Source organism: Prionailurus viverrinus, chromosome C2, assembly GCF_022837055.1.
Source record: "Prionailurus viverrinus isolate Anna chromosome C2, UM_Priviv_1.0, whole genome shotgun sequence".
Taxonomy (NCBI): Eukaryota; Metazoa; Chordata; class Mammalia; order Carnivora; family Felidae; genus Prionailurus; species Prionailurus viverrinus.
The window spans coordinates 121,074,186-121,092,814 of NC_062569.1; the positions used below are offsets into that span (position 1 = coordinate 121,074,186).

Consider the following 18,629-nt stretch of genomic DNA (forward strand, 5'->3'; position numbering starts at 1 on the left):
ACAAGCCTGTTCATACTGTTTTTTACCAGCACCCAGAGATTCACCTGGTATGACCTTCTTCGCCATGGCAAACTAAGTATATCTGATGTTGCTTCACTATTGGTGGGTTTCAGTGATTAATCTTGGACTGATGAACTTTCATATTTTTATGACTTTTTATTATTTTATTTTATGTTAAAAATTATACTTAAACTAGTAATCAAATATTATTTTTAAATTCTTACTTTGGTTTATATAAAAATGAAAAAAAGTTTAAATCAAGATGCTGATAACCTGGGTCCTTTCGACATAGCAAATTATATAATCTTCCACAAGTTTAATTTTTTTAACGTTTATTTATTTTTGAGACAAAGAGAGACAGAGCATGAATGGGGAAAGGTCAGAGAGAGAGGGAGACACGGAATCCGAAGCAGGCTCCAGGCTCCGAGCTGTCAGCACAGAGCCTGACGCGGGCTTGAACTCACGGACCGTGAGATCATGACCTGAGCTGAAGTCAGACGCTTAACCGAGTCACCCATGTGGCCCATAATCTTCCATATATTTAGAGACCTATTGATGAAATAAGACTAGAAAACGGAAGGTACTATAGGCTGAATGTTTATGTCCCTCCAAAATTCATATGTTGAAACCTAATCCCCAATGTGACGATTAGGAGGTGGGGGTGGTTGGAAGGTTATGACCGGGCTTAGTGACCTTACCAAAAACAACAACAACAACAACAAAAATCCAGAGAGCTCCTTAGCTCCGTCTGCCATGTGCAGACACAGAGAGAAGACAAACATCTATGAACCACGACAAGGCCCCTTACCTGCTCCTTGATCTTGGATTTCCAGCCTCCAAAACTGAGAAATAAACTTTTGCTTATATTACCACCCAGTCTATGGGTATATTTGTTACAGCAGCCTGAACTAACTAAGGCAACTGGCATTTATAGAAAGCTCATTAAATGCCATAAAAATATTGTCTAGCTTGATCCTTGAAGAACCTAATTTCCTAATTTATAATTGAAGCTCAAGAAGTTTCAGTAATTGTTCCAACGTGTCACTGCAAATAAACGCTGAAATTTGAAGATAATCTCAGTTTGGGCTCTAAAATATGCTTGTTGTGGAATCTGTTTCAGTAACAGGAGAAAAATTAATGAAAATACCTTAATATAATTGAAAGTGTTTAAAATGTTATGATAATTTCCATTACTAGTAAACTAGGAATAATTAAGACAGTGGGTGATAATTAAAAATCATAATCAGGTTGAAATTTTTTATTAAAAAGTGAAAAAAAAAGCCTGGTCCCCCTGGTACTTCCTTGATCTCTCATAAATACTCTCTAGTTTTCCACTCTATCCTGATCTTACTGGTATCCTTGCTGTTTCCAGAAACACAAGAACAGCACATATGCTCCTACCTCAGGGCCTTTGTACTTGTTATTCGCTCTGAATTTTATATATATATATACATATATTTTTTCCATTTAAATACATGTATAATATAAACAACATATATATTTACATATAAATATATATTTATGATATAGAATAATATAAATTAATATAACATATAATATATATTTACATATAAACACATTGTATATATGCATGTGTGTATGTATATGTATATATATGTGTGTGTATATATATGTATATATATATATCTCTCCATTCCCATTTCTCAGATTGCACTCCTTATCACCTCTGCTCTATTTTTTCCCCACAGCACTTAATACATAGAATGCTATATGTTGTTTTTATTTATTTTGCTTTTCTGTCATTCCCACCTAGAATGGATGCTGTAAGAGAACTGAAGTTTGTTGCTGGCAGTGGTAATTCTGACACATGAAGACAATCTTACCTTGTTTTGTTAATGTTATTCTTTTTGGTCACTTATGTAACCTCGGTGCCCAAAACAATGCCTGTTTCATAGTATTGACCCAATAAGTTCTTGTTGAATAAATAAGTAAAAACAAAATCCCATGAGGTCTATTAAAAGACTAGCTTTTAGGTTTAACATTTTAGGATTTAGTGTAATCTTATATCACACACAAATTCTAAACACAAACTATAACTTTATCACAGATAGTAAAAGCAAACAAAAACTTTTCAATATTTAAAAAAAAAACGAGGTAATACACTTCAGAAATATAATCCTCTGGGCTCTACTTTTTTTGACTTTTTCCTATAATCTCAGTTGATTCATCTTCATGTAGATAAATATTTATACATCACCTGTTACATTCTAAATGCCATGCTAACTACTAAAAATGTCATGATTACAAGTCTACCGTTTGCTAGTTGTGTGAGCTTGGCCAAGTGACTCAACCACTATAATCTTCAGTGTCCTCATCCATCAACTGTGACTAAAGAGAGTAATTAATCATCATCAGGTTTTTATGCTGATGTCCTAACATGAGCCATGAGATAAAATAATGCCAACAAAACAGCACTGCTCCCTGCCCATTGGAGTCATCCAATTAGTGTTGTTCCTATCACTTGTGAGTACTCATGATGTTGATGAAGAGACCATAATGGATATGCCCCTGTATTTATAAAAATGTAGATTATCTCCTATAGAAGTAAAACATTGTCTCATGTTAAAAGCACAGATAGCACGACATGCTCATGATTCACCAAATTACTTTCATACAGTAAGGTCCATCAAGGCTCTCTCTGATTCCCAACCCTCATTGACTGCCAAAATGACTACTGCTTACATCAAGTCACCGTGTGGAAGAGAATTAGAAGTTTTAACCTTAGGATATTTTCTTTATTTCTCTTCCTTGTCAAGAATGATACTCTGGCAAGGACTACTTTCCTCTGAATGCGATTAATACCAGTGAGGGTAGTCATACTTCATTTTGCTGTAGATTTTGCTGCACCTGTGTGGTAATGTGAGGACATTTTGAAATGATTTTAAATGTAGATGAAGAGAGTTGCTTCTGCTATCACTGGGAAGGGAGCAGCATTTACTTACAGTGTATTTCTAGCACCTGCATGGCCACCTGAGGGGTGGCATTGAGGGATTCGTGGTCTACTCTGCAGATTACAGCCACACCATCGTCGCTCCGGTCCACTCGGAAATCCAGTGTGCTGCTGACGGTGAATGTCTTGCGATTAGCATCCTCTTCTTTTAAGTATTTTACATCTGAAAGTAAAATGTAAAATTTAAAATTCTATGACATCATCTTTCAAAATGTAACAGATTTCATTCACTTGAGACACAACTGGGGGCCTCATGTCTCCAAACTTCTTCAATTTTTAAAAAGCAAATATTTGTTAATTTAACATTTATTCCATTTCAATTTGAGCAAGGTTACAACTACTTCAAAAATAAATTTTAAAAGGTGAATACATCAATAAAATTAAAGGGTGGAATACAGTTGTTTCTAAACTAAAGTGCAAGATTTTTTTTAAGACTCCATTTGAGAAATCAGGCCATTTTATAATATTCATGACCTTTCTTTATATTTGAGTTTTGCATAAGATAATCTTAAATCTCTGAACCACTAGTTGGGAAGGGCAAAGTCACAACATCCTGTTATGCCTAAAAGAAAGTACAATGTGTTGAGCTATAATTTCAACATGAACCAATGTCAGATGAACATAATTCCCAAAGAACACCAACAATGAAAAGTTGTCTTCTTCACTAAAGGAAGTAAGAGATCATATGGTATTTGTCTTTTGCTGACTGACCTTATTTTGCTTAGTAATACACATTCTGGTTCCATCTCACTCATATGTAGAATTTAAGAAACAAAACAGGCCGAACAAAGCGAACGAGAAAGAAAATTAAGATAAAAACAGAGAGGGAGATAAACCATAAGAGACTCTTAAATACAGAGAACAAACTGAGGGTTGCTGGAGGGTTGTTGGATGGGGGGATGGACTACATGGGTGATGGGTGATGTGCGATGCCTTAAGGAGGGCACGTTACGATGAGCACTGGGTGTTATATGCAAGTGATGAATCTCTGGGTTCTAATCCTGTATCTATTATCACACTATATGCTAACTAACTTGGATCTAAATGAAATTTTAAAAAAATAATAAAAGAGGACATGGATGCAAAAATTCTCAACAAGGTACTAGCAAATCAAATCCAACCACGCATTAAAAGAATCATTCAACACAATCAAGTGGGGTTTATTTCTAGGCTGCATGGTGGTTCAATATTCACAAATCAATCAATGTGGTATACCACATTAACAAAAGAAAGGATAAGAACCATATGATCCTCTCAATAGATGCAGAAAAAGCATTTGACAAAGCATAGCATTGATTCTTGATATAAACCCTCAACAAAGTAGGGATAGAGGGAATATACCTCAACATCATAAAGGCCATATACAAAAGACCCACAGGTAATATCATCCTCAATGAGGAAAAACAGAACTTTTCCTCTACGGTCAGGAACAAGACAGAGATGTCCACTCTCACCACTGTTATTTAACATAGTACTGGAAGTAGTAGACTCTGCAATCTGACAACCAAAAGAAGTCAAAGGCATCCAAATAACCAAGGAAGAAGTTAAACTTTCACTATTTGCAGATGACATGATACTCTATGTAGAAAACCCGAAAGACTCCACCAAAAAATTGCTAGCACTGATACATGAATTCAGGGAAGTCACAGGATACAAAATCATTGTACAGAAGTATGTTGCATTTCCATACACCAATAATGAAACAGCAGAGAGAAATCAAGGAATTGATTCCATTTACAATCAACCATAAGATACCTAGGAATAAACATAGCCAAAGAAGTAAAAGATCTGTACATTGAAAACTATAGAACACTTTTGAAAGAAATTGAAGATGACACAAATAAAGGGAAAAAATTCCAGACTCATGGATTGAATGAACAAGTAGTGTTAAAATGTCTATACAACCAAAGTAACCTACAGGTTTGATGCAATCCCTATGAAAACACCAACAGAGCTAGAACAAACAATTCTGAAACCTGTGTGGAACCACAAAAGACCCCAAATAGCCAAAGCGGTCTTGAAAAAGAAAAGCAAAGCTGGAGGCATCACAATTCCAGACTTCGAGTTATATTACAAAGCTGTAGTGATCAAGATGGTACAGTACTGGCACCAAAATAGGCCAATGGAACAGAATAGAGAATGCAGAAATAGACCCACAACTATATGTCAACTAATCTTCAATGCAGGAAAGAATATCCAGTGGAAAAAAGACACTCTTTTCAACAAGTGGTGTTGGGAAAACTGGACAGCAACATACAAAAGAATGAAACTGGACCACTTTCTTATACCATACACAATAATAAATTAAAAGTAAGTGAAAAACCTAGATGTGAGACCTGAAACCATTGTAATCGTATAGGAGAACCTAGGCAGCAACCTCTTTGATCTTGGGCACAGCAGCTTCATTCTAGATATGACTCTGGAGGCAAAAGAAACAAAAGCAAAAGTGAACTATTGGGATTTTATCCAGATAAAAAGTTTCTGTGTCCAACTCTTGATTTCAACTCAGGTTTATGATCCCAGGGTCACGGGATTGAGTCGCATGTCGGCCTCCGTGCTGAGTGTGGAAGCTGCATAAGATTCTCTATCTCCTGACCCTCTTGCTCTCTCTCTCTCTCTCTCTCAAAAGGAAAGAAAGAAAGAAAAGAAAGAAAATAAAAAGAAAGAAAGAAAAGAAAAGAAAAGAAAAAAGAAAAGAAAAAAAAAAAGAAAAGAGGCACCTAGGTGGCTCAATTGGTTAAGTATCCCACTTCGACTCAGGTCATGATCTCATGGTCCGTGGGTTCAAGCCCCATGTCAGGCTGTGTGCTGACAGCTCAGAGCCTGAAGCCTGCTTCAGATTCTGTGTCTTCCTCTCTCTCTTCCTCTTCCCTCCTCCCACTCTTTCTCTCTATCTCTCAAAAATGAATAAACATTAAAAAGAAAGAAAGAAAGAAAGGAAGAAAGAAAGAAAGAAAGAAAGAAAAAGAAAGAAAGAAAGAGAGAAAGAAATGATTTCACTCATATGTGGAATTTAAGAAATAAAACAAAGTAACATAGGGCGGGAGAGAAAGAAAGAGAGAGAGAGAGGCAAGCAGGTATACCATAAAACAGACTCATAACTAAAGAGCACAAATTGAGGATTGCTAGAAGGAGGTGGGTGGGAGATGGACTAAATGAGTGATGGGTATTAAGGAGGGTAGTTGTGATAAGCACTGGATGTTATATGTAAGTGATGAATCACTAAACTCTACTTCTGAAACCAATATTATGCTATATGTTAACTAACTGGAATTTAAATAAAAGCTTGAAACAAAAATAAATAAATAAATAAATCAAAGAAATGTTACTTGAGTAAAAAAAGGAAGAGGACAGTCATCTGAATATTTTGAATATTTTAAAATATGTATTTGCAGTGAAATTTACATTGAGATAAATGCTCTTCACTTGGCTGAAGAATTTATTTCAGCATGAATGAAATAAATCTTGAATACCTTTCTCAAGATGTGAATTCATTTATTGATATTTAAACTTATTGTGCATGATTAAGATTCGTTAAATGGTGCATTCAGGCAGTATTTGTTCTCTATGGAAAAGAGGTTTAATAATATTTTCATTTAATTTAAAATTTCTTACATCTAAAGTAGTTGATAAGAAGAGGGTGATTTTAATGGATTAGAAGTCAAAATGTTGTAGGCTAAAGTTAAGATATTATAATAAGATCTTACATAGAGTTGAGAAAGAGCTGTTCCATTTTCTTACTCTTTCATTTCAAATGACCAATATTTTCAGAAAAAGAGTTAGGTTTATAAAGTGCATAAAATATTTGATTTTACCATGTATTAATTTATTTTTAAAACATTTAAAGACATATTAATGACAACCAAGTAACATAAGTCACCTTCTCCATGCAAAGATTTGACTTTGAAATTAATACTGACTTTGAGTTATTTTGTGGGTAGATATTTGCATGGTCCGTTGAGTTTTACTTGTTTACAGAGAAGTCTGATTTTACTTAATTGTTTGATTTAAAAAATTAAAATAAAATAAATATTACTTCAGGATAAAATTAGGTAAATGTTCTGTATCTTGTTCTTGAAAATATGTTTATCATTGTCTTCACAAATTAGGAAAAAAAATACCTAAGATTTTACCATTAAAATTTTTTTCTGTAATTTAGGCAGGTCTTAAAGTAAGAAACTTTTGTAACCTTTGAAAAGTAGGAGAAGAACATTAAAATCTCAATTCTATCTTATAACTATTAATCAGTCATACAGGATACAAGGTTTTCCATAAATGTGTCTTCTGAAATATCTCATTTGTGCTAACCAAAGTGATTTCTGAGATTTTTACATTTGAAAATTAGTTTCAATCTCAGTTAAAAAAATATTATAGTAAAAAATGGAATGATCTCCTGTTAGTCAAAATACGTCAGGATAATACAGATGCAATTATAGTCCTTTGTTATATTAAATATATATATACATGTCTATGATGCTCTTTTAGTTTCCAATGTCTTATAGATTTATTCAAAATGTTGCCTCATTTTTATATTTTATATTCTTTCCTATAAATTCATGTCCAATGTGTTCTTGTCTGTAGCTCTAAGCAGTGGCAGTGTAACACAATTTAGATCTCTTAACAAACCATTTTATAATTGTGTTATATATGAAAAATTATTCCAAGATATTGCTGCTAATTGTTTAATTTTAATAACAGCTGTATTTTAAGAACCCACACATCTGCTTCCTTTTGCCGATTTCCGTACAAAAGTATCATTTAATGTAATATTAATTGGACACATAAAATCTGATAGCAATTGTATATAACATAAAATTTTAACGAGCATCATTCAAATAGAATAAACAAAAGTATAATTTGTTGCTGTTAATATTAGCTTATGTGACAGCTTATAGGCTTCTAAAAGCAATACGATGAAAAGAAAAAAAAAACATCAAGAAAAGCCAATCATATTATTTGTCTATATTTTATGCTGGTTTTCTCCTTCAATCCCCACCCCCTCCACAAAACAGGCAGGAAATAGTACTTAAAATTTATACCTATTTTTGTTTTCTAGCTTTATAAAATAACTTATGCATTCACAGTTATAGAACCAATAGGAATTTTCTTTTTATTACACAGTTTGCTGATTGCATATGTATTCTTGTTTCATGTTCTGTCTTGTTTTAGAGTTTCTATTTTTTCTCCTTCGGGATGTCATTTCATTACATTGTGATCTAGAGCAGTATTTTTCAAAATGGAATAGACATACACATCACCGTAGGATCTTGGTAAAATGCAGATTCTGATTCAATATTTTGTGGGAGGGAGACTGAAAGTCAACTGCTGGCCCAAGGATATATTTTGAGGAGAAAGGGTAAAGTGGATACACCAATACCAGAGATGTAACCAAAGATGAAGAGGAAATATTGGGACTTACTCTATCTACTCTTCCCTTTCCTTCTCAGTCTATATTTAACATTTTAATTTCCTTTCTTCCTTAGCTTCAATTCTACCTTTACTATTTTAATTTTTAAAGATATATTTTAGGTTTGTTTATTTATTTATTTATTTATTTATTTATTTATTTATTTATTTATTTTTGAGAGAGAGAGAGAGAGAGAGAGAGAGAGAGAGAGAGAGAGAAGGAGGGGAAGGACAGAGAGAGAGGAAAAGAGAGAACCCCGAGCAGGCTCTGTGCTATTAGTGCATAGCCCAATGCACAGCTCGAGCTCAAGAACTGTGAGATCATGACGTGAGACAAAATCAAGAGTTGGATGCTCAACTGACTGAGTCATCCAGACGCCTCTACCTTTAATCTTTTAAAATATGCATTTCTTGGGGCGCCTGGGTGGCTCAGTCGGTTGAGCATCCGACTTCGGCTCAGGTCATGATCTCGCGGTCCGTGAGTTCGAGCCCTGCGTCGGGCTCTGTGCTGACAGCTCAGAGCCTGCAGCCTATTTCGGATTCTGTGTCTCCCTCTCTCTCTGACCTTTCCCCATTCATGCTCTGTCTCTCTCTGTCTCAAAAATAAATAAATGTTAAAAGAAATTGTAAAATATGCATTTTTTCATATTCTACATTTTTCAAAATATGCATTTCATATATAATGCATTGGTACGATTATCAGCAGAGGTTGAGAGCAAGCAATAAAAAGAGGTATTTGTAGGATGACTTTTATTCATAATCCTTGCAATAATCCCTCTTATTTTTTTTCCAAAGGAGGTTCTGCACTTTTAGCACTTGTTCTTGAATAATCAGAACAGCAGTTGCTTTGGGTGGGTGGTGGTAACTGTCTTACTATGCTATTGTTGTATGTTAGAAATTTGTTATAATAAAAAAAGTTAAAAATAAATCTGCCTCGGAAAATTCTTCAAGTATGCTTCTCACCAAAAGTTATTTTCCTGAACATTTCTCTTCTTTAATTTTTTTTTTAATGTTTATTTATTTTCAAGAGAGAGAACAAGTGAGCGAGCATGAGCAGGGGAGGGGCAGAGGGAAACAGAGACAGAATCTGAAGCAGGCTTCAGGCTCTGAGCTGTCAGCACAGAGCCCAATGCCGGGCTCCAGCTCACAAGCCATGAGATCTTGACCTGAGAGGAAGTCGGACGCCTAACTGACTGAGCCACTGAGGTGGCCCTATTTTCCTGAATACTTCATGGTGAAGTCTCAAAGTAAATGATTTTCTATCACCTTTTATATTATGTACCTTTATGAGACTTGGAATGTAGAATAGTAGTCTGCTTATATTTGGGATTTTAGATTTTTATCTCATCAAGAGCTAAGGTGGAAAAAACAGGCAGAAGTAATTGTGAGCAAATTAACAAATTAAATTTCAAAGCCCTGAATCAGGCTAGCCAAAGAACAAAGGCCATCTGGGTGTTTTTTTCACATTCAAAAGTTCTCATAAAATAGCAGATCTCAGGAACTACTTCCATATCCATCTTTCCAGATCATAATGTTAGGTCACCTGCTTCTCTACCTATAGTTTCCAGCCACTTTTGGACTGGATTTTTAAAAAAGAAGTCCTCTGAAGTGAAATTCCTTGGAAAGTTACCTTGTCTCCACAGTGGTTCTAATCACCCCGAGTACTGCAATCTGAATTTTTGTGATGCATTTGCTTCCTGCACTCTTGTGATTTTGATCCCGTTTAAATGGGTCCAGAAAGAATATCCCATTTTTATAAAGGGAAATCCTGTTCTGCATCCTGTGGTAGTCAGACATAACTTCATGTGAGCCAGTTTCCTCTTAATCCATTGGAAGGCCAGTATGCCACAGCCACAGTGAGAACAAGGCAAGATTTAGACACAGCTTCTACCTGTTCCCGGTACTGGAAGTGCCATAATGTCTCATCATTTAGAGATATCCCTTAGGAATTAGGTAGGATATTATGTAACTTCTCCTGATCTGTTTGGACCTTTAGTTTTCTGGCTATGATCAAAGCTGCAGGGTCGTAACTTCAGATATTGATGTTTATAGAGAACTTTAACTTTACTATTATTTTCAGAGTCTGGGTTTGTAAAAGTGTTTTCTGGTGGATCAGATGATAATTTCAGGGAATCAGTATGAATCCATATTAATGGTACTTTAATGATTTGACAATTTGTTAGTAAGCTGAATGTTATGTCCTCTTGCCATAGGAAAGAGAAAAGGTGAGCATTATACAAGATAACATTATGTCAAAAATTTGAAGTTACCAATTTGGACAACTCTATATGTTGCATAATTACAGTTTAAAAGAAGTTCTATAGGTCAAATTTCCTAAAACTAAATACATCATTTTTTAGAAGATAAACAACTCAGCTATACTTTTTTTTAATTGACCTAAAGTAACTATGCCTGGCTAACTCATTCAGTAACTTAGATGTGTATTTTAATTTTTTTTAAAGTTTACTTATTTATTTTGAGAGAGAGAGAAAGAACACACTCATGAGCTTGGGAGGGTCAGAGAGAGAAGGGTGAGAGAGAATCCCAGATTCTGTGCTATCAGTGTAAAGCCTGATATGGGGCTCAAACTCATGAACTGTGAGATCAAGACCAGAGCTGAACCCAAGAGTAGGATGCCTAACTGACTGAGTCACCCAGGCATCAGTGATCAAGTTTCTCTTCAGTGTTATCCCATAGGCTTGCATTGAAAGGTGCTATGAGTACATACTATATGGATCTTGTTATATATACTCTATGGCTGACTCCATTCAACACATACACATTTGTCTGAAAAATGTGGACTCAGAGAGGAATTCTCTTTCTCGCTTGACTCTCAGTACCAGGAAATGTTAGATGTATTTTATATAGTTTTGTGGACATAATAATTAACTGATGATATCTCTCTCTTTGTAGTAGCTAAAAGTACTAACAAAAAACAATTTGTGACCCACCATTGGCAAATGTGAAAGGCTTTATGAGAAGAATTTGGTTGTTAATCTCACTTTGGGTTTCATCTTATTTTTCTTTACTAATTTAAATGTTGTTCCATATTCAGTATAATTGCCTTTTATGTTTGATTTTTTTTATATCAATGCAAATTCTTCTAGCACATAATGAGTTCTAAGGGTCATTCTCCTTCAAAAAAAGAAGAGTGGACCTTGTTCCATCATTGCTTGATGGCTCAGGAACATTCAAATACATATTAAGTACCTCCGAAGAACACGAAGAACTATGTATATTGCTTAGTCTAGTAAAACAATCAGAAAGGAGTAGAGTCATCTTCTTGGAAAATTATTGAGGTAAAGTCTTAGATCACTTTCACCCAAGTGACTAATTCTATATTTAACTCTACAGTTATATTTATTTAATTCTGTATTTAGTTTCCCGTATCTTAGAAGAATATTCAGAACTAGTTTGCTCACTCCAAGAGGGCATACAGTAAAAATGAGTCACCATCTTTAAAAATCATCAAGGTAAAGTCTCAGGCCACTTTGGCACAAGTGATTCATTTATTCTCGAGATAAAAACCTTGAGCTTTTGCCATGTGTTTGATACCATGTCAGATTCTGAATAAAAAAGATTAGGTCAGGAAATAAATCCCAGTCCAGTGAAGTAGACAGATAAAAAATTATTTAAATATTTTAAAAATTATCGGTATGTTCAAAATACCAGAGAATAGCAGTTTAAGAATTGATAATACCAGATCTTTTCTCTGATCCTCACCCTATCACATATATCATTTGAAAAGAATATGGGAGGAGGAGCCAAGATGGCAGAACAGTATGGAAGCTTTTTGTGTGTCTTGCGTCCAGGAAATACAGCCAGACCAACACTAAACCATCCTACACACCCAGAAAACTGATTGGAGGATTAACACAACAATCTGTACAACCTGAACCACAGAATTCAGCACGTATGTGGTCTGGAGAGCTTAACTTGGGGAGCAAGAAGCCACAGAAGGTAGGGAACCGCTTTTGCAAGTGGAGAGAGGATGGAGACTGGGGAGGGGGGAGAATACGGGAAAAGCACCCCTCCCCATTGCATCTGCAGAGAAAGTAGAAAATTAGAAATAGCCACAGGGACTAAACTAAAAAGGGAGAAAGGAGAAAGGAGAGGGTTTAAATTCCACTAAGACTGTAAACAAAGGGAGCGCAAAGTTGCAACTCCACAGCTTGCAACTGTGGTGGTGCTCTGGTGGGAAGGGGAAATCCCCAGGAGCAGAGTGGGGTCCAGGAGGTTCTCGGGCCACATGGGGAAAAGCAGTTCCACTGCTGGAAGGACATTTGGTAGAGACTGTTGAAGCCACCTGGTCCCAGCATACCCCAGAAGGCGGCCACATTTGGTGGTGCTGGGGCAAGGTCATTAAGGGTGAAGACTGGCGCCAGATGTGTGTTGTGATTTTCCATAATCCCTGAAACGCTGCTGCTACACTGTCTCACAAACATTTTCTGGGACGGCTGGCACCTGGCCACAGTCTCAGGGCACCGGCAACAACAGGGTCCAGCGGGTGTTCCTGGGTGCAGCCAATATTCAGCCATTGTTCATTCATCCATTGCTTGGTGAGACCCTCCCACAGAGGGGTGGAACGGGTCCTTCGGAAGTAAGGGGGCAGGGAAAACAGCTGCATCTGAGTCAAAACTTGGGAGAGAGGTACCGCCTGGGGCCTGGTAATGGAGAGTGAAAAACCGTGGGGAGTGGACGAGAGCTGAAGATAGAGGATGGGTGCGTGATTGCTGATCCGGGAGAACAGACTGGATAGATGGGTGGCGCCATTTTCACCACTCTGGTGCATGCGCATATGCACCTATGAGCACCACAACAATCCACCCCAGTAGGATAGCAGCGCCATCTAGTGGTGAATGGAGCAGTTACACTGAGCCCCGCCCAACTGGGCCAACCTCACTCTCGAAGAACACAAGTCTCACCGCCGGATTAGTTTATGAACTACAAAGCACTACATAGACTGACTTCTAGGGGAAAAGGAAGCAATTTCAGTCCTACTTCAATCTGTTAGCAGGTTCATCTATTCAATTTTCTTTATTTTTTTTCTTTTTTTCTTTTTCTCTTTTACAATTCTTTTCTTTTTCTTGTATACAGAAGAGAAAAAATTCATTTTTATTTTCAATTTTTATTAGAAATATCTTTAATTTTTATTACTAAATTTTTTACTTTAGTGTAAATTTTTTCAAATTCTACTTTACTTCCATCATTTTATTTAAGTCTACCTTAGTGTATTCACCTTTTCAAATTTTCAATTTCCTTTTTTTCTTTTTTTTTCTCATTTTCATTTCTTTTCTTTTTCTTGAATGCAGAAAGAGAAAAACTTCATTTTTACTTTCAATTTCTATTAAAAATATTCTTATTCAATTTCCATTACTATATTTTTTGCTTTTATGTAAATTTTTTCAAATTCTATTCTACTTCCATCATTTTATTTTTGTCAACTAAGTGTATTCACTTTTTCAAATTTTCAAATGATTTATTATTTTTTTCTTTAAATCTTTTTTCTTTTTTGTTTCTTTTCTTTTTTTTCAATACAGAAAATGAAAAAAATTCATATTTATTTTTAATTTTTATTAAAATATTTTTTCTTTATTTTTTTCTACTATATTCTTTACTTTTGTGTATATTTTTTGAAATTCTATTTTACCCCATCATCTCATTTTAGTCTACTTCAGTGTATTAATTTTTTAAAATTCTCAAACGATTTCCTTTTTTTTTCTCACCCGCTTTTTTTCCCAATCTGTCAAACCACTTTCAACACCCAGACCAAAACACACCTAGGATCTAGCATTATCGATTTGATTTTTGTGTGTGTGTGTGTGTGTGTGTTTAATTTTTAATTTTAATATTTCTTTAATTTTAATATTTTTTATTTTAATTTTTTTAATTTCAATTTTTCTACCTCATTAATTCCTTTTCTCCCTTCAAAATGACAAAACAAAGGAATTCACCCCAAAAGAAAGAGCACAAGGAAACAACTGCCGGGGATTTAACCAAAACAGATACAAGCAAGATATGTGAACCAGAATTTAGAATCACGATAATAAGAATACTAGCTGGAGTCAAAATAGATTAGAATCCCTTTGTCCAGAGATGAAAGAAGTAAAATATAGCCCGAACGAGATTAAAAATGCTATAACTGAGCTGCAATCATGGATGGATGCAGTGGCAGCAAGGATGGGTGAGGCAGAACAGAGAATCAGCGATATAGAGGACAAACTTATATACAAACTAAGCAGTAAAAAAGAGGGAGATTAAGGCAAAAGAGCACAATTTAAGAATTAGAGAAATCAGTGACTCATTAAAAAGGAACATCAGACTCGTAGGGAATCATCCCAGAAGAGGAAGAGAGAGAAATAGGTGTAGAAGGGTTATGTGAGCAAATCATAGCAGAAAACTTTCTTAACCTGGGGAAAGACACAGACATCAAAATCTAGGAAGCACAGAGGACCCCCATTAGATTCAACAAAACCGACCATCAACAAGGCATATCATAGTCAAATTCACCAAATACTCAGGCAAGGAGAGACTCATGAAAGCAGCAAGGGAAAAAAAGTTCCTAATATACAAGGGAAGACAGATCAGGTTTGCAGCAGATCTATCCACAGAAAGTTGGCAGGCCAGAAAGGAGTGGCAGGATATATTCAGTGTGCTGAATCAGAAAAAATATGCAGCCAAGAATTATTTATCTAGCAAGGCTGTCATTCAAAATAGAAGAAGAGATTAAAAGTTTCCCAGACAAACAAAAATTAAAGGAGTTTGTGATCACCTAACCAGCCCTGCAAGAAATTTTAAGGGGGACTCTCTGAGGGGAGAAAAGATGAAAAAATATATATAAATAAATAAATACAAAAAGCAACAAAAGATTAGAAAGGACCAGAGAACACCACCAGAATCTCCAACTCTACAAGCATCATAATTCTAATAAATTCATATTTTTCAGTACTCACTCTAAACGTCAATGGACTCAATGCTCCAATCAAAAGACATAGGGTAACAGAATGGATCAGAAAACAAGATTCATCTATATGCTGTTTACAAGAGACGCACTTTAGACCTAAAGACACCTTCAGATTGAAAGTAAGGGGATGGAGAACCATCTATCATGCTAATGGTCAATAACAGAAAGCTGAAGTAGCCATACTTATATGAGACAATCTAGACTTTAAAATAAAGACTGTATCAAGAGATGCAGAAGGGCATTGTATCATAATCAAGGGGTCTATAGATCAAGAACTAACAATTGTAAACATTTATGTGCCAAATGTGAAAGCACTCAAATATATAAATCAATTAATCACAAACATCAAGAAACTCATCGACAGTAATACCATAATAGTAGGAGACTTCAACACTCCACTCACAGCAATGGACAGATCATCTAATCAAAAACTCAATAAGGAAACAATGGCTATGAATGACACACTGGACCAGATGGACTTAACAGATATATTCAGAACATATCATCCTAATGCAGCAGAATATACATTCTTCTCCAGTGCACATGGAAGGTTCTCCAGAATAGACCATATACTGGGACACAAAGCAGCCCTAAGTAAGTACGAAAAGATTGAGATCATACCGTCCATATTTTCAGACCACAAAGCTATGAAACTTGAAATCAACCACAAGAAAAAAATTTGGAAAGGTAACAAATAATCAGAGACTGAAGAACATCCACTAAAGAATGAATGGGCTAACCAAGAAGCTAAAGAGGAAATTAAAAAGTATATGGAAGTCAATGAAAATGATAACACCACAACCCAAAACCTCTGGGACACAGCAAAGGTGGTCATAAAAGGAAATTATATAGCAATCCAGGCCTTCCTAAAGAAGGAAGAAAGATCTCAGATACACCACCTAACCCTACACCATAAGGAGCTGGAGAAAGAACAGCAAATAAAACCCAAAACCAGCAGAAGACAGGAAATAATAAAGATTAGAGGACAAACTAATGCTATTGAAACCAAAAAAACAAAAACAAAAACAAAACAAAAAAAACCCAAAAACCAGAAAACAGTAGAACAGATCAATGAAACCAGAAGTTGGTTCTTTGAAAGAATTAACAAAATTGATAAACCACTAGCCAGTTTGATCAAGAAGAAAAAGGAAAAGACCCAAATAAATAAAATCAAGAATGAAAGAGGAGAGATCACAACCAATACAACAGAAATAAAAACAATAATAAGAGAATATTATGAGCAACTATATGCCAATAAAATGGGTAATCTGGAAGAAATGGAAAAATTCCTAGAAACATATACACTACTAAAACTGAAACAGGAAGAAATATAACATTTGAATAGACCCATAACCAGTAAGGAAATCGAATTAGTAATAAAAAATCTGCCAAAAAACAAGAGTCCAGGGCCAGATAGCTTTCCAGGAGAATTCTACCCACCATTTAAGGAAGAGTTAACACCTATTCTCTTGAAACTGTTCCAAAAAATAGAATTTTGGAAGGAAATCTTCCAAACTCTTTCTATGAAGCCACCATTACCTTGATTCCAAAACCAGACAGAGATCCCACTTAAAAGGAGAACTATAGACCAATTTCCCTGATGAACATGGATGCAAAAATCCTCAACAAGTATTAGCCAACCGAATCCAACAATACATTAAAAAAAATTATTCACCACGACCAAGTGGGATTTATACCTGGATGCAGGGCTGGTTCAAAATCCACAAAACAATTAACGTGATTCATCACATCAATAAAAGAAAGGACAAGAACCATATGATCCTCTCAATAGATGCAGAGAAAGCATTTGACAAAATACAGCATCCTTTCTTTATAAAAACTTCAAGAAAGTAGGGATAGAAGGATCATACCTTGAGATCATAAAAGCATATATGAATGACCCAATGCTAATATCATCCTCAATGGGGAAAAAGTGAGAGCTGTCCCTCTAAGGTCAGGAACAAGATGGGGATGTCCACTCTCACCACTGTTATTCAACATAGTATTGGAAGTCTTAGCCTCAGCAATCAGACAACACAAAGAAATAAAAGACATCCAAATGGACCAGGAGGAGGTCAAACTTTCACTCTTCGCAGATGACCTGATACTCTATATGGAAAACCCAAAAGATTCCACCAAAAAACTGCTAGAACTGATTCATGAATTCAGCAAAATTGCAGGATATAAAATCAATGCACAGAAAATCGGTTGCATTCCTATACACCAACAATGAAGCAACAGAAAGAGAAATCAAGGAATCGATCCCATTTACAGTTGCACCAAAAACCATAAAATACCTAGGAATTAATCTAACCAAAGAAGTGAAAAATCTATACACTGAAAACTATAGAAAGCTTATGAAAGAATTGAAGAAGACACAAAGAAATGGAAAAAGATTCCATGCTCCTGGATAGGAAAAACAAATATTGTTAAAATGTAGATACTACCCAAAGCAATCTACATATTCAATGCAATCCCTATCAAAATAACACTAGCATTCTTCACAGAGCTAGAACAAATAATCCTCAAATTTATATGGAACCAGAAAAGACCCCGAATAGCCAAAGCAATCTTGAAAAAGAAAACCAAAGCAGGAGGCATCACAATCCCAGACTTCAAGCTATACTACAAAGCTGTAATCATCAAGACAGTATGGTACTGGCACAAGAACAGACATTCAGATCAATGGAACAGAATAGAGAACCCAGAAATGGACCCCCAAAGTATGCCAACTAAGCTTTGACAAAGCAGGAAAGACTAGAAAATGGAATAAAGACAGTCTTTTCAGCAAGTGGTGCTGTGAAAACTGGAACAGCGACATGCAGAAGAATGAACCTGGACCACTTTCTTACACCATACACAAAAATAAACTCCAAATGGATGAAAGACCTCAATGGAAGACAGGAAGCCATCAAAATCCTTGAGGAGAAAGCAGGCAAAACCTCTTTGACCCTGGCCGCAGCAACTTCTTACTCAACACGTCTGGAAGCAAGGGAAACAAAAGCAAAAATGAACTACTGGGACCTCATCAAAATAAAAAGCTTCTGCACAGTGAAGGAAACAATCAGCAAAACTAAAAGGCAATGGACAGAATGGGAGAACATATTTGCAAATGGCATATCAGATAAAGTGTTATTATCCAAAATCTATAAGGAACTTATCAAACTCAATACCCAAAAAACAAATAATTCAGTGAAGAAGTGGGCAAAAGACATGAATAGACACTTCTCCAAAGAAGACATTCAGATGGCCAACTGACACATGAAAAAATGCTCAACTTCACTCATC

General features: G+C 35.5%; 1 protein-coding gene across 1 annotated transcript in view; it reads right to left on the reverse strand.

The window, feature by feature from the left end:
- The window catches only part of CADM2 (cell adhesion molecule 2), a 266,603-nt gene that overhangs the window by 149,061 nt on the left and 98,913 nt on the right, over window positions 1–18,629 (reverse strand). Inside the window, exon 5 of the mRNA XM_047875439.1 lies at window positions 2,964–3,134. Coding sequence (XP_047731395.1) covers window positions 2,964–3,134 — 171 coding nt within the window. The remainder of the gene's footprint in view (window positions 1–2,963; window positions 3,135–18,629) is intronic.